Source organism: Thalassophryne amazonica, chromosome 23, assembly GCF_902500255.1.
Source record: "Thalassophryne amazonica chromosome 23, fThaAma1.1, whole genome shotgun sequence".
NCBI lineage: Eukaryota > Metazoa > Chordata > Actinopteri > Batrachoidiformes > Batrachoididae > Thalassophryne > Thalassophryne amazonica.
The window spans coordinates 21,894,823-21,911,531 of record NC_047125.1 but is presented as its reverse complement, the minus strand read 5'-3'; the positions used below and the strand labels follow the sequence as shown (position 1 = coordinate 21,911,531).

Here is a 16,709-nt window from a genome sequence, read left to right as displayed (position 1 = left end):
TACCTTTATATGGTATATTTTTCAACATGATTGGAGCATTTTAAAATTTAGACTCTGTGTAACCCTTCACTGACCCCTCCCTGGCTATACCTACCACCCTGAGATGGCTATCATACATTTTTGTGTAGGCCATGGTACACTGAGGCTGGATTGTAAGTGTTGTTGTTGAGTTACCTAAAGTGACACCGATTAGGTCAAAATTGATGAGTGGCTCAAGGACCATGAAGGCGCCACCATGGTCTCACCACATTTCTAGGTCAATCATGCATAGCAAGTCAGTCACAGCTACAGACTGGAAAACTCAATATACTGGTGCACAAAGAGGACAACAGGATGTGAGAGAAGAAAATCCTTTTTAGGCCCTGAGGCCCATTGGAGTGCAGTGCCTGAGTTAAGCTAGCTACCTAGCTTGGTCAATACCAATTACATTAACAGTTACTGGAAGGGTGTGTTTCTGTACTGACCAATTCTTTGCTGCAGCTTACTGCAAACTATATCATTCCTTCGTATGCATTTTCTTTTCATTTGATGATGGCAAATTTAAGTTAAAAAGTTCAAATTAGAACCTAGCTACTCATATCTATTTTGCACGATTTGTTTTGGGTGAGCAGTTTGAAGAAGGGCTGTGCGTGGACAGGGGCAGCGATTTACTTGTCAAAGACCAGTACCCTTCAATAGCCCCAAATTCCTCAGCTGAGTGACTGCATTATTTTCATCATCACAAATGCATCACTTGGCCTCACGATCCAATCCATGAGAACCAGGTGATGCCTCTGGGAAAACACTTCAGTCATAACCGTTTGGCCTCCTTAGTGTATAAGGATCTATCACTTTTTCCTGAGCTGCAATTCGGCATGGACCAAAGTCGGTATGCTGCTTGTCACTCAGATCCAGGTGATCTCATGCAGGATTGACTCAACTCTATTCTTCATGCCAAACGTGGCATGAATTACCCTGAGATATCGAGAGTTGAGGACAGAGTGAGCATTTTCTACTGGGATTACACTGACTCCCCCAGTGTCATGGACCGAACGGTCCCCTCTAAAAATTGGTCCACCCTGCCTTCACTGTGCATGCGTCATTTCGGAGCGTCAGCTACGATCCACCGATTATCACTTCGTTTCTGCTTAAAACTGCACTCCAGTCATCATCTACTGTATCTCAGCTATCTGAAGCTTTAGTACAACAATCATTTCCACATAAATTCAGCATTATTTCATCATAAAAGACAGCGGACCGATCAGAGCACACAGCAGCACGGCAGACGTCTGATGTGTTGCTGCACCTACATCATTTCGGTGCGTCAGTAGCGAAATGAGGCGATTATTGCCTCGTTTGACTTTAGTATGATTTAAGAGGTTTTACTTTGTTATCTGATGGTTAAAAATCACATTTTTCCATTTGATCACTTTGGGTGTAGAGAGTCTGACTCAGATGTGCTGCTATGGTCTGAAATGACGCATGCATGGTGAAGGCAGGGTGGACCACTTTTAAGGAGGGACTGTTCGATCGGCGACACCGGTCCTGCCCCAGGCTGTTCTGAGCCTAAGAGATTAAAAGTGCAAGAACTTCTTTTCTCCAACATTTTCTGAATGTTGTACCTGCTCAGGAGAACTTAGTGAGAAATACTGCCAGGCAAGAGCTACTTTTAGAAACCAGCTAGGCTGTACCAAAATATAACTTGTCCTATCACAGCCTGAAATGATGCTAAACTTGGCCATGTGTGAGAGCTGGTGAGAGCTGTTCAAAGGCCAGTACTAGCAACAGACCTCTGCTCTTTCCATGTCCTGGGGCTGCTTGATCTTCAGCTTACCACTGGGACATGAACAGTCCATAGAAGTGTGTGCTGCTGGGGTCTTCTGGTGTGTGCTGCACGGTGAAGACGTCGGTCAGGATGTTATAGCGCTGCCCACTGGGTTTGTCCTCACACACCAGCTGAGCCTTGAGGAAGGTGGTCCAACGTCGCTGCAAAGTCTTCAGCCCTCCCACGTCAGACTACACAGGCAAAAGACAAAGTCAACATGGAACTGAGGAAAGGTGACCCATGAATCATTCAGTCAAACATTTAGAAAGACGGCAAATTACCTTGCAGACACGAGCTACCCTGGAGATTTGGACCTTGGTGTACAGGTCATTCTCCCTGACCACCTCAGTGAAGAAGAAGTAGATTTTGTCATCATCTCCAGTAGGGTTGTTTGTTGGAGACTGCTTTATGAAGGCTGAACTCACAAACTCTGGGTCTGTGAAGTACACATAAGACACACAGGGGGTTAGAGCCCATAGCAATCCTTAAGACAGGTTGGGCTGAACAATGCTGTAAATGTGAATGTGTTTGTGTAAGTAGGGAAGGCTTGCGCAGGCGCGTTTGTTTTGTCTCACCGCTGAGCCAGTTGATGGATTGTTCCGTGCGGATGCGCTCCTGCTCGGGTCCCGTCGCCCGGGAGATGTCAAACTGCGTTCCCAGGAAGTTACTTGTGGCTGCTGTATACAGAGTACCATCTAGACAAGCACACACCAAGACGCAGGGAAAAGAAAAACCAAAGCAAGTTCAACGAACGTACGATGAATTTAAATAGAGGGGTTCATCTGCAAATACTCCAGGCTTAGAGTTCAAGGGTAGAGTATTTGTCAGGTAGTACAAAAGTCTAGATGGATACCCAACAAGCTAAAAATGGGACAATAAATCAAACTCTCCAGTGGCATTGACTCACCTGCCATTACAGCCGTAAAGTGCTGCATGGGCTCAAAGGGACACTTGCCCTTCCCAGTCTCCAACTTTATCCCACCATTTTCAGTTTCCTCTAGAGTGAAGGAGGGTAGCTCCTGCAAAATGACAAAAAAAAAAAAAAAAGACGAGAGATTAGAAGCAGAGCGAAGATTTGTCAATTAACTGAGATTTCTTTGGCTTCTCCTGTTTGGATCCGGGTCACCACAGCAAGTTTCATATAGAATGTGACTCCAGATGTACAAGAACAATGGCCCGTGGGTGTCCTTTAATCAGGGACCTACTTGTTAGGAGGCAGGTGTGCCAACCATTTGCAACGATATTCTGACCAAAGGTTTGTCCAACAAGAAACAACCTCAACGCTTTCGATCCAAGAACCCATAAATGGCTGACATTCCAACAGAGCGTTAGCTCAGTAAAGAGGAACCTTGACACAACTGCATCCAGTTGAGCCTTCCATGTTGGCCAGCAAATTTACTCTCTGGCATGGCAGATTGCATGTGAGTGTGCGTATCAAATTCATGCAAGCGTTAAGGCACCTTAAGGAAACATTTTATGTCTTAGAACACAATCAAAAGGTGCCTCATGTCAGCAGATTATTCCAAAGAAAATGAGCACAACAGGAGGAAGGCACATAAGGATGTGCAAGCTTTCTTGCGATATAAGAAGAATGTGCATGTTTAAAGCTTTCCTAACACCACTATTCACCATAACTTCTGGAAACATTATTCCCAGTGCACCTAAACATCTTGACTATCAAACAAGCAATGATGGATTTCGTGGCCACCAGGACCCTGTTGGTAGCAACAAGTTTGACATGCCCAAATTGCCAACGTTCCTATTTAAACTAATACAATATATAAAGAATAAAAACATGTTATTGTTAAAAATGCCAGAATGGCCCAAAATTGTAGGTTCACTGCTCCTCATTTGAATATACAGGGTGAACACAAAAACACTCCTTAGTTTCAAATATTTATAATATCAAAAGTCACATGAATAATTTTACAATTCTGAAGAAGAAGAATCTGCAAAAGAGAAAAAACTTGATGAGTTTCTGCAACTGTAGATACCAAAATTGTAAAACAGAATACAAAATTTTGAAACATTTTCAGCCGTTTTTCCATCAGTCCTGAGGGAAATGACATCACGTGCAAATGTCGATCTTCCTTGTGACAGGAAGCAGTCGTGCACACTCACCAAAAAAGCACACTGAGGGTCAAAGGCATAAGTGCCGCACACGTAGATTCGGTCATCTCCTAAAAACTCCAAAAGACGGATGTAGTTATTGCAGTCTTCCTGCAGGGGGAGGCAAACACAAACAAATAAAGACAGAAATGAAGAAGTGTTCATCACAATGTTTCATATATCATAAAAAAGACTGTTCAAAAATATATGTTATAAACATCAAATACATAATAGAGTTTGGTTCCAGTGTTAGTGCTCCAGTCGTGATGGTTTTTAGATTTAGGAGAAAGGTTGGAGGTGATTCTGAGAACCATTTGAGTATCAATGAGCCTGATTGGAAACAGGAGACCCCCACTGCTGGAAGGGACACCTGATAATCCCTGAAGCTCTGAACAGAGACCACCCACAAGTGTGACGCAAGCAATGTCAGCAAGCATCTGTGTGTTTGTGGGCCGAATAATGGCCTTAAGTCATTCTGGATGAGCTCCAGACCTTGAGTCACCTTCAGCCCAGGGACCTGATCCTCTCTGACACTGAGATCATATCACTGAACACCCAACCCTCCCACTGCTACAGCTCCACATGGACAGGCTGATCGTAACATGTGTTATATGTGATCATAATATGTGTTATATCTTTTTGACAGCGTAGCGCACCACTTATTACAACATCAAGTTATGCTTCTAACCCAATATTATCTGCAATAATTTATTTTTAAATTGTTGCACGTGTTTTTATTAGTCCACTGATGTCCCTAAAACCACAAAATATGCCAAAAAACATATAGTAGCTTCATTCTCCAACACCAGAAAATATATACATTTAAACATGTTGCACTTAAAGATAGACATAAATCATCTTCTGCAAATAGTTTTGCCTTTATTCTTAAAATTGTTCACTAAATATCAGAGAAAGGCCTGAAAACACACTTCCTGCTGCCTGATTTAAAAATGCAGGAATAATCAGTCATCAAGCTCCACCAATAAATGCGTATACATTTTTGAGTAAAGAGTACCATCGAAAATAACAAAATACTTATTTTTTGTTGCCTATGACATATTATTCCCATTGTAGGCAATAATAATAATAAATGGTGGTTTGTGTGTGTGTGTGTGTGTGTGTGTGTGTGTGTGTGTGTGTGTGTGTGTGTGTGTGTGTGTGTGTGTGTGTGTGTGTGTGTGTGTGTGTGTGTGTGTGTGTGTGTGTCTTGGGGAGTGTATAGTCAGGAAAAACAAAACTCAGAAAATAAACACAGAAATTTGCAATAAAATAAATAAATAAATAAATAAATAAATAAATAAATAAATAAATAAAAAATCTGACATTTTCAGGAAATAAAGTCACAAATTAAACAAAAAAAAAATTTAGAAAATAGAAAAGAGTCGGGTTCACCACGGAACAAAACTGATTTTTGCAATTATTTATGTTAATAATTTGCAAAGTAGATGACAACACCTCTGCATGAGCTGCAACAGCTGGAACGTGGCAGCATGTGAATATTGTCATACTAATTTTCATGTGTTTCGTCCAACATTTTCAGATTCAAGACAAAATCATGCCCATATGTAATTTTAAGAAAAAAATAATTCTTTACATCGTGGTATTTTTCTGCTTAAACATTAAACCATCATAAAATGCATTTTCATTTGAAGTATATTCCTGATTTGTATTGTTTAGTCAAGTAAAAACAGTAACAACACATTGTGTAACATTGATAACTTGGTCTCCTTTGTTCTCCATGTCAGTTTTTTGCTGATGTCTTGCGTCTCTTCTGTCTCCACTCTCTCTTTTTTTCTGTCTTGTTGGATCAGAACAACAACCCTTCATACGTTCTTGGTCTCCTCTTCTCCTTTCTCTCTTACAATGTTGTAATAACAGGTCAAAACTAACTGTTGGCTTTGTTTATCACGACCTGATTTAACTGGAATGAAGGAGTTTTTACAGTCAGCACCCATCAAATTACTTTTGCCTGGATCACTGGCAGGGTGGCACCTTTCCCATTATGCAATGCGAGAGAGAGAGTGAGAGAGAGAGGGTACACCTTGGAGAGTACAGCTGTCTGACAGACAACCATTCACACCTATGGCTTAATCTGCATGTTACAAAATGGGTTGAAGGTAGAGAAACCATACCACTGCACCCAATCCCCTAACGCACGTACTGTGTGTGGGAAGACCAGCTTTCACTACACAGTCAATAAATAACCTGACAATAAAGGATCAATACATGCTCAGAGACTCTCCCATGTTACCACTCCTCATGGAAAAAAGGCCAAGATAATGTTTGAACCCATAACCCTCTGGTTGTGATGTGCTAACCACTCACACCACCGTACTGTGTTTGTGGAAACACGGTTGCAGAATTCTCTTCTCAACAGACAGAAACTATTTCTTGTGGCACTGTCCGATTAAAGTCTAATTCAACCGTGCAATATGCACGCAATTAAAGTGCATCACGAAAACCTGACAGATTAAAACATATGTCCACCAGGGGGCAGAATAGTACAAAATCGTGGGAGTGCTGTCTTGTTGGAGATTTTATTCCAGCTCATTTGTGCTTCAGCTCCACACATACAAATATTTATCAATAACATCTCTCCGATCATATTGTCGATGTGGATGTACTGCCCCTATTGTTTGATACTGGTATTGCAGACGTGTTACAGTGGTGGTGGGTTTTTTTTATTTTAAGTGGGCCTTGAAGGTAAAATTGTAGAAAAAAAAGTTGTCGTAAAGGCTGTACGTATGTGCTGGACATGTCCACATAACTGTAGCGAGTATGAATGAACCTGAACTGTGCAAACGTATCTCCAGTATGCTGGTAGTTCATTTAGCTTGTAGTGGCAGCACACTGAGACGTACAGGTTGGGTGCACGGGACGCTCTATTTAATCAGCTTCCATAGACCGCTACTGGACATCTGCCCACCCCCCCTCTGTTCCCCCTTCCCCTCCCCCCATTTCTCTCTCTTCCTGTATATACGCTTCCACACACTTGGCGAGAATCCCGGAACTTTCCACCCGATTCCTAGCAGCATGGGGTTACGACCCACACACACACACACACACACACACACACACACACACACACACACACACACACACACACACACACACACACACACACAAACACCAGCATGTTGGTGTCCAAATGTGCAAAAGCACAGGAAATTGCACATTTTAATGTACGAAGCTGCTTGAAGACACTAAATTATCATTAACAGGGTTTTGATTAATCGAGATTTGATCCTATCTGTGGGGGCAGATGTGACGTTCTTGTTCCAACTGGTCTGGCTGTCAACTGGATATCTCAAAAGGACATGAACAGAATTGAATCAAAGACTTTAGGTCAAGAAAAAGTTGTTTACATCTGAGTACGGCTCGGGATCAAGGCGTGAATCCTTGATTCCTTTGATCTTGATCCCGCCTTTGCTCCTTGATCATGACCTGATTATAAAAATTCTAACTCAGAAGAAGAAATAGAAGAAGACGTAACTGTGTACTGTGAAGCAGATGAGAGTTTACGACTCCCTCTGGATGGGACGAGGGTTATTTTATTTTTCATATCTGTGCATTTGTTTTGGTAAAATTTACAAAAGTGATCTGGATCTATTCCTTTGTCCATATAACCCCAAATTTTGAGAGTTGCTATTCCAGACAGAGCCTAACCTTTCCAACAAGATTCATGAAAATTGCTTTAGAACTTTTTGAGTTAACCTGCTGACTGATAACTTGTGGGCCTGACCGCTTACCTCCGACTTTCCTTTTCCCATACACAACGTCTTCTTATCCTTTGGTACATCCCATTTTATCTGGAGAAAAAGACAGATGATCACTTGGTCTATCCACAACACCGTAAATAATTTGTGAATTTTCGACATGATAGCCAATTTTTTTCCCTACCTTTAGTGGACGCTCTTTCACTTTGTTGGTGTCCACAGCCAGTATGGCGTCTCTGGCACCAAGGTAAAGCACGCCCGACATACGGTTTAGGAGGAAGGTGCTAAAGTTTGTCACACCCTCCAAATCTTCTGGTCCTAGAATGGCATCTGAAAACACAGAAAAATTCAAATTCAAGTTAGCATGTCAGTAATAGGATCCAGAATACATCTTGTGGTTTTCTCAGGCACAATGCTGTAAAACTTTGATTAAAAATGTCATGTTTGCAGACTTTGTTTGTGTATGATATTGTATGTTCATCGCTATAATAAACCAGGATTATGAATTTCAAGAGTTTTTGTCTCATGATGTTATACACACAATCCTAATTAATACGGCGTGTTGCAACAGTTACTTTGAAAAGTTACTTTATTAGTTAATTTTTTAGTTACTTTATACAGTTACTTCATTAGCAGCTTCATGCATTTACTTTATCAGCAGCTGCCAATAACTTGTAACTAATAAGTAACTAGTAATCTAACTTGGTTACTCTTAAGATTGAGTCATCAGCAAAGTAACTAATAGTTACTTTTCTGAGTACTCAATCTTAAAAATACCCGTTAGATTCCTAGTTACTTTATTAGATAAATTCAGCAGCTGCGAACAAGTAACTGTAGTAACTGTATAAAGTAACTGTAAAATGTAACAGTAAAAAGTAAGTAATAAAGTAACTTTTCAAAATAACTGTGGCAACACTGTTAATATGTAACAAACAACACCTGAAATCAAATATGGGGTACCTATGGTGTAAGTAGCAAGTGTCTACTATGCACTGTTAATATGTTATTTTATTCAGAAAAAAATGACCTATTAATATGCAAATATATGCACCAAACAAATCTCAAATACAACGTGATCATCTGTTCCTTATGGTATATCTATTGCGCAAGTATGGTGTGATGTTTTAGAGAGATGAGACTAACACGTGTTTCACCCCACCCTTTAAAACATCCAGAATGACAGGTTAAATCCTTTAATCCTTCTCAGTCTCTTATAGTATGTTTCATTTAGTTTCCATGTTTACTCTCAGCCCAAACAGACAAATATAGAATCTCTTAACTGACATGTCTGAGTCATATTGCTTTATTTTCTGTTTTCTTTTTCCTTTAAAACACTCATTTTCTTGCCTTTATTACCTAAATTATGCACAATAATGACACAATAAAAAATGCATTCTACATTTTTTTTTATTTTTATAATTGATGATAAGTTATCTCAGCCATTTTTTTATATTAAACTCCAAATTATTAAATTGTGGTTTCTCTTTGAGCTGTTTTCCTATTCTGCTCTGAGATAAGCTGTCAGGGTGGAATTTGTGTTTTAGTGCATAGACAGGCTGTAAAAAAGATTTAGGAGTGGGATTTCTTTTTTTAATCCTACACCCCTGACCTCAGCTGGCCTTTACGGAAAAACCTCAACATGCAGTTGTTTAGTGAGTCTCGCAACTTCAGCCTATGCACACGCACAAATATACGCATCACGCCGCACATGAACCCCTCAAGCGAAACAGATTAAAGATGCTAATAAGTAAATCTGGTAATCTTAATATGACCTCACGTAAATGGCCTGCACATGACTCATTACGTGGCATTCGTCGTGCTCACACAACCAAAGAAAAGCAAAAACAACAGCCCTGCAGAAGAGCAGCTCTCAATGTGCTGATGAAAACATGAATCATATGAGCAAAACAAAGGCTTTGTAATCATAATGAATCATGTGTCCTCAATATGCACTGGTTGGGCTTTTAGTTGTGGAGTCAGCATTGTTGCCACACCAGTGGATGGGGGTTTGCAGTGCAGGTGTCAGCTGACAACCTTTGGGTAGGTTTGATTCTCAGTCAGTCCAAACTGCATCACCCCCACAAAAATTATTTTCACATACAGGAAATGAACATGCCTGTTTAGCACATGTGATTCTGGTATTACTAAATGTCGCACCCTATGATTTACTGGTTGACTTGCCAGAAATCTATTAATCATCTACAAAACAGGTTTAAAACTGCTTGGTCACCATTTGTTCACTTTATTTGTTACTTGCTCAGGGGTGCTTTGCTAACTCCGCTGCATTGTCAGTATATACTTTCTTCAGTCTTGTTGCGCCGTCAAACTTCATCTAGACTTGCAAAGGCAAAGCAGAAACGGTCTGCAAGCTTCCACTAAATATGCTTTAACCTCCTAAGACCCGGAGGTTCTCATGAAACAAAACTTAGTTTATGGACTAGACAACCAAAAATGTCATGTCCACATATGTGGATGCCAGGCCCTAGGAGGTTAACAGCTTCATTGTTGTTTCGCAATATTTTAACTTGTATACAGCAATTTCTAGTGCACCTCCTGAATTTGTCTGGTTGGCTACTCAGGTGTGCTTGTTTTCGGGTTCCTGAGGAAAACATCTGGATAGATGGATGGACAGATGGATTGTTTACTATTGTTCAAAGTAAATCCTACATACATATGTCCTGAAGCTCTGGATGTGTGAAGCAGAGGAGAATCTACAACTCCACCTGGAGGGAGCGCCAGTCAGACGCATCTTACTTCCCCAGCCAAGGCTAGTACCCATGTACTGAGACAGTGAAAATGAAGTGTAGCATCCAGTAACACAGATAGGTAGCATGACCAGGAATCTAACTCATGTGCATATTGGTAACCAAACTGCTTATTGCACTGAGCCAGCTGCTCTACCACCGTTCATCAAGATCATCATTAAGATTGAACAGAACCACTCAGGAGATGATTCACGGTTACCAACACCACAACAGAGCTAACAGATGGACTCAACCTCAATAACAGTTTACAGATTGATGTATTACTGCTGAATGCAAAGTGCATCAAGGCTTTTTGCTAACTTGTTACCAAAAAGCAAGGCAGATTTCTGCGGGAACTTCCCACTAGTCCTTGGGTCCACTAGTCCTAGTCCTACTATTACGGAGAGCATGTTGAAGTTGTTTTTACATTTAAGGTAGGCTATATGTTGCACCAAAGTAGGTTAAGTAATGTTACAAAAGTGTAACAATTTAAAAAAACAAACAAAACATTTCATTATGGTGAATTTCCATTTTTTTTTTTTATTTTCAATTCAACAGATTTACTGACAACAATACAATTAAAGGTGATTAATGGTGTATGTCAACAGAATCATATGTTTTATTTTTGTAAATTGAACAAAACTGGATCTAGTTTGTTAGCTATTTGAAAATATTACATTTATTAGTGAACTTTAAAATCATTCTGGGGTTGTGATATACACCATCAAATAATATAAAGAGGTTCGGGCCAGTGGACACTAGGATCAGTGGACCCTCCTCGATTTCTGCAAGCTTCAAGATGTTGCGTCTTTGTCTTATAAGCAGCCTTGTTGTCGTTCAAAAACCAAATCCACAGTAACACCCTCTGCTTAATGTGCAGCTGTCAACAGCTTCATAATCTCCAAAACAGTAGACAGAGAACAAACAAGCTTCCTGTCCTTAATGGGGTTGACTCTCTGACCTGATAACATGAGAATTTAAAGAGGCGAGTAAACAATAGCACAAACACACTAACGCACACACCCTGCGCCAGAATACTACAACAGGGGCTCAGCTTTCAGGGTTGAGGTTCAGACTTGAAGTCTACATAGTGGAAGTAAAGAAAAAATTGTGGTCATGCCAACACAATCAAAATGCAAAAAAATTCTGCTCTACTAATATATAACCTGTTTTAAAACACCTTCTTACTACTGGACCAACTACCTACTTCCTGATGAATGGATGACATGATAAAGGGTTCTGAAGGTTTGTTAGTCCAAATGCTCAGAAGTTAGAAAATCAGTTGGGTTTCCTGAGAAAACCCTCTCAATACCCTAATCCTACACAGTAAATTGAGTAAAATGTACTCTGCCAGGATAACATTTGGTCCCAGTCCAAATAGAGTTAAATACACTCTATTATAGCGTGAAATCAGCTCTACCGTCTTGTCAAATCATGTTTTTCAACTCCAATAAGAGTCATTCACAGCATGATAGAGCTGATTTTACACTGTGATAGAACTGATTTAGCACTATGATAGAGTATATTTAACTCTATTTGGACTAGGACCAAGTGTTATCCTGGCAGAGTACATTTTACTTGGCCAAATTTACTGTGTAACCCTTCTGACAACAGAACATTCTGACTAACGGAGCTTCTGACTAATGGGTGATGCCCTTCTGAAGGCATCTGAATACCCTAATCCTAACCATTCTGATAGGGGGTATAGCTGAAAAAAGGCAGACCCCCTCATTCTAATAGATCCCCATTCTAGCTTATTGTGGAAGCTGCTATATTAGTTAACCTTAAAATTTAAAATTTGTAAATTAAAAAAATATCTGCCCTACCAAAGTATTCCAAAAACACATCCATACTTCACACTCAGTTGGATTTATACTCCCTTCATGTAACATTTATTTATTGCATTGTGGTCACACAAGATAATTACATGGCTCTCAATGCAATATTAAAGACACATAATTAGAATGGACACCATGTGTACCATCAAGGGGAAGATGCTTTAAGGAAAATCCACTGAGGATCAGAAGTGGAATTCATGAGAACAACCTTAAATAATAGTCAGTGTTGATTGTGCAGTCATCGTGTGCTTCAGTTTTGGTGGGTGTGATGCCCCATGCCACTCTTGTAAGTATATGGCATATGGCAGGGGTGGCCAAGTTCGGTCCTCAAGAGCCACATTCCTGACACTCTTAGTTGTCTCCCTGCTCCAACACACCTGAATCAGTGCCATTTGCCACCCCTGGCAAATGGCACTGACATGGTTTTCCACTTAGATCCCGTCTGTGTGTTCCTTGTCATAAAAAACCCACTGACATCTGTCAGAATCACAGACAGTTCATCTCCCCGACCACGTTACCTCCCCTCTCTCCATCCAGACTCTCATCCACTCGGTGTGCGTCTGCTTCTCGTAACATTTCACATTAATGTCATTTCTCATTGACTAAGAAGCCATCTGTTCAGTTCAAAAGCCTCCAGGCAGCGGCTGTCAAATAGCATTCTGCACACTGATTTGCTACCACAAGGACTTCCTGTAAATCAGCCAATGTGTGAAGGAATACTGCAGTCTGTTGCAGCACATGCATATGGCCAACACTTTGCAATATTTTGCACTCATCCAGTGGTGCATTCTCATAATAATGAGATCTTAAAGCTACAGTGTGTTGGATTTAGTGTCATCTAGTGGTCAGGCTGCAGACTGCATTGTGACATCACCAGTCACATTTCACTTCTTTGAGAATGTTCCCTTGCTTTCTCTTGTGATAAGCAGCATGTATGATACTCTATTTCACAAAAATTAGTTGTCAAATTTGTTAGCCTACGCTAACAACCCGTAGACTGAGCACGGGGTGCAACCATTGATTACTATTCTTTATACTTCAATCTGGCCGCCGCACTGCAAAATGTGACCGGTGGAGTAAATATGTCTTTTTTGGGCAACTGTATTGACATGGCAGTACCATGTAGGTAAGAAAGGCTCATTCTCAGCTTATGAAAAGACACTCATTAGTTGTTGCAGATACACAAATAACAGATGGTTATGAACATTATATTACGTTTCTGCTAATAAACAACCCTCAGTCCTTCACACTGTAGCTTAAAGTCATAATCAAGAGATGCTAAGCTGTACTTCATTATTATGATTTACTATCTCATACGTGTTGCTATTTTGACCTAGCATGTCATAATTATAACTTACTGTATTGCAATTAATAGTGAGCATCTCATATTTGCATAATTTTGATGATCATAACTTGCAATCTTCCAGTTATGACTTAGCATCTCATAATGATGACTTACTATCTCATAATTATTACGTATCTCATACTGATGACTTGCAATCTTCTAATTATGACTTGCTATCTCGTTATTATTACTTCATATCCCATGATGATAGATAGATAGATAGATAGATAGATAGATAGATAGATAGATAGATAGATAGATAGATAGATAGATAGATAGATAGATAGATAGATAGATAGATAGATAGATATTATTGTCATTACATTATTAAGTGCAACAAAGTTATCGTTGCACTTACAATGATACAATGACTTACAATCTTATAATTATGACCTAGCGTCTCATAATTATGACTTGCTATTTCGTTATTATTACATAGTATCTCACACCAATGACTAACAATCTTATAATTGTGACTTATTGTCTAATCATTATGACTATTTTGTTATTATTATCCCATACCAGTGATTTAGTATGTGATAATTATGGCTTAATATCTTGTTATTACTACATAATATCTCATAACAATGACTTACATTCTTATAATTGTGACTTAATATGTCATAATTATGACTCATTATTTTTATTTAGTATCTCATAATGATGACTTATCTTATAATTATGACTTAGCATCTCATAACTGACTTACTATCTTGTTATATTACTTAGTATCTCATAACGGTGACTTACAATCCTATAATTAAGATAATATCTCATCATTATGACTGATTATTATTACTTAGTATCTCATAATGATGACTTATTATCTTATAATTATGACTTAGCATCTCATAACTGACTTACTATCTTGTTATATTACTTAGTATCTCATAACAATGACTTACAATCCTATAATTGACTTAATATCTCATAATTATGACTCTGGTTATTATTACTTAGTATCTCATAATGATGACTTCCTATTTTGTTATATTACTTAGCATCTCATAACTGACTTACTTTCTTGTTGTATTACTTAGTATTACTGACCTCTAGTAATACTGTGAGAAATCTTGGAGTCATTTTTGATCAGGATATGTCATTCAAAGCGCATATTAAACAAATATGTAGGACTGCCTTTTTGCATTTACGCAATATCTCTAAAATCAGAAAGGTCTTGTCTCAGAGTGATGCTGAAAAACTAATTCATGCATTTATTTCCTCTAGGCTGGACTATTGTAATTCATTATTATCAGGTTGTCCTAAAAGTTCCCTAAAAAGCCTTCAGTTAATTCAAAATGCTGCAGCTAGAGTACTGACGGGGACTAGAAGGAGAGAGCATATCTCACCCATATTGGCCTCTCTTCATTGGCTTCCTGTTAATTCTAGAATAGAATTTAAAATTCTTCTTCTTACTTATAAGGTTTTGAATAATCAGGTCCCATCTTATCTTAGGGACCTCGTAGTACCATATCACCCCAATAGAGCGCTTCGCTCTCAGACTGCAGGCTTACTTGTAGTTCCTAGGGTTTGTAAGAGTAGAATGGGAGGCAGAGCCTTCAGCTTTCAGGCTCCTCTCCTGTGGAACCAGCTCCCAATTCAGATCAGGGAGACAGACACCCTCTCTACTTTTAAGATTAGGCTTAAAACTTTCCTTTTTGCTAAAGCTTATAGTTAGGGCTGGATCAGGTGACCCTGAACCATCCCTTAGTTATGCTGCTATAGACGTAGACTGCTGGGGGGTTCCCATGATGCACTGTTTCTTTCTCTTTTTGCTCTGTATGCACCACTCTGCATTTAATCATTAGTGACCGATCTCTGCTCCCCTCCACAGCATGTCTTTTTCCTGGTTCTCTCCCTCAGCCCCAACCAGTCCCAGCAGAAGACTGCCCCTCCCTGAGCCTGGTTCTGCTGGAGGTTTCTTCCTGTTAAAAGGGAGTTTTTCCTTCCCACTGTAGCCAAGTGCTTGCTCACAGGGGGTCGTTTTGACCGTTGGGGTTTTACATAATTATTGTATGGCCTTGCCTTACAATATAAAGCGCCTTGGGGCAACTGTTTGTTGTGATTTGGCGCTATATAAAAAAATTGATTGATTGATTGATTGATTGAATGACTTACAATCCTATAATTGACTTAATATCTCATAATTATGACTCTAGTTATTATTACTTAGTATCTCATAATGATGACTTCCTATTTTGTTATCATAACTGACTTACTATCTCGTTATATTACTTAGTATCTCATAACAATGACTTACAATCCTATAATTGACTTAATATCTCATAATTATGACTCTCGTTATTATTACTTAGTATCTCATAATGATGACTTCCTATTTTGTTATATTACTTAGCATCTCATAACTGACTTACTTTCTTGTTGTATTACTTAGTATCTCATAACAATGACTTACAATCCTATAATTGACTTAATATCTCATAATTATGACTCTAGTTATTATTACTTAGTATCTCATAATGATGACTTCCTATTTTGTTATCATAACTGACTTACTATCTCGTTATATTACTTAGTATCTCATAACAATGACTTACAATCCTATAATTGACTTAATATCTCATAATTATGACTCTCGTTATTATTACTTAGTATCTCATAATGATGACTTCCTATTTTGTTATATTACTTAGTATCTCATAACAATGACTTATAATCTTATAATGTGATTTAATATCTTGTTATATTAGTATCGTATAAGGATAACGTACAATATTATAACTTAGCATGTCATATTATAACATAGCATCTCATAATTACAAGACTGCAGATACTCATTCCCAAGTGCTGCTTTCTCATAGAAATATTAAGTAATTACTGTGAGAAGTTATAATTATTTGATTCATGCCGTCTTAATCATGAGATCATATGTTGCTCTTATAGTCATGACTGACTTATGATCTAGCATCTCATAAATACAACTTATTACCTCGTACTTATGACTTACTGTCTTGTATTTATGAGTTTGAATCTCAGAATTATGACAGTTACAGCTCAGAATTAAGGCCAAGTATCTCATAAGTTTGATTAACGATCTCGCTATTTTGACTTAACATCTCATCACCCAATTATGACGGGATCTCGTAGTTATTGCACAGAATCTTCATAATTCTGGCTATTTCAGAATAATTA

General features: G+C 38.8%; 1 protein-coding gene across 1 annotated transcript in view; it reads right to left on the bottom strand.

Moving 5' to 3' along the window:
• sema4f (sema domain, immunoglobulin domain (Ig), transmembrane domain (TM) and short cytoplasmic domain, (semaphorin) 4F) overlaps positions 1–16,709 on the bottom strand; it is a 79,670-nt gene that overhangs the window by 5,613 nt on the left and 57,348 nt on the right. Inside the window, exons 2-8 of the mRNA XM_034164154.1 lie at positions 7,814–7,959; positions 7,663–7,722; positions 3,926–4,024; positions 2,712–2,823; positions 2,380–2,499; positions 2,086–2,240; positions 1,814–1,995 (exon numbers count right to left, since the gene is read on the bottom strand). Of these exons, the coding sequence (XP_034020045.1) occupies positions 1,814–1,995; positions 2,086–2,240; positions 2,380–2,499; positions 2,712–2,823; positions 3,926–4,024; positions 7,663–7,722; positions 7,814–7,959 (874 nt within the window). The remainder of the gene's footprint in view (positions 1–1,813; positions 1,996–2,085; positions 2,241–2,379; positions 2,500–2,711; positions 2,824–3,925; positions 4,025–7,662; positions 7,723–7,813; positions 7,960–16,709) is intronic.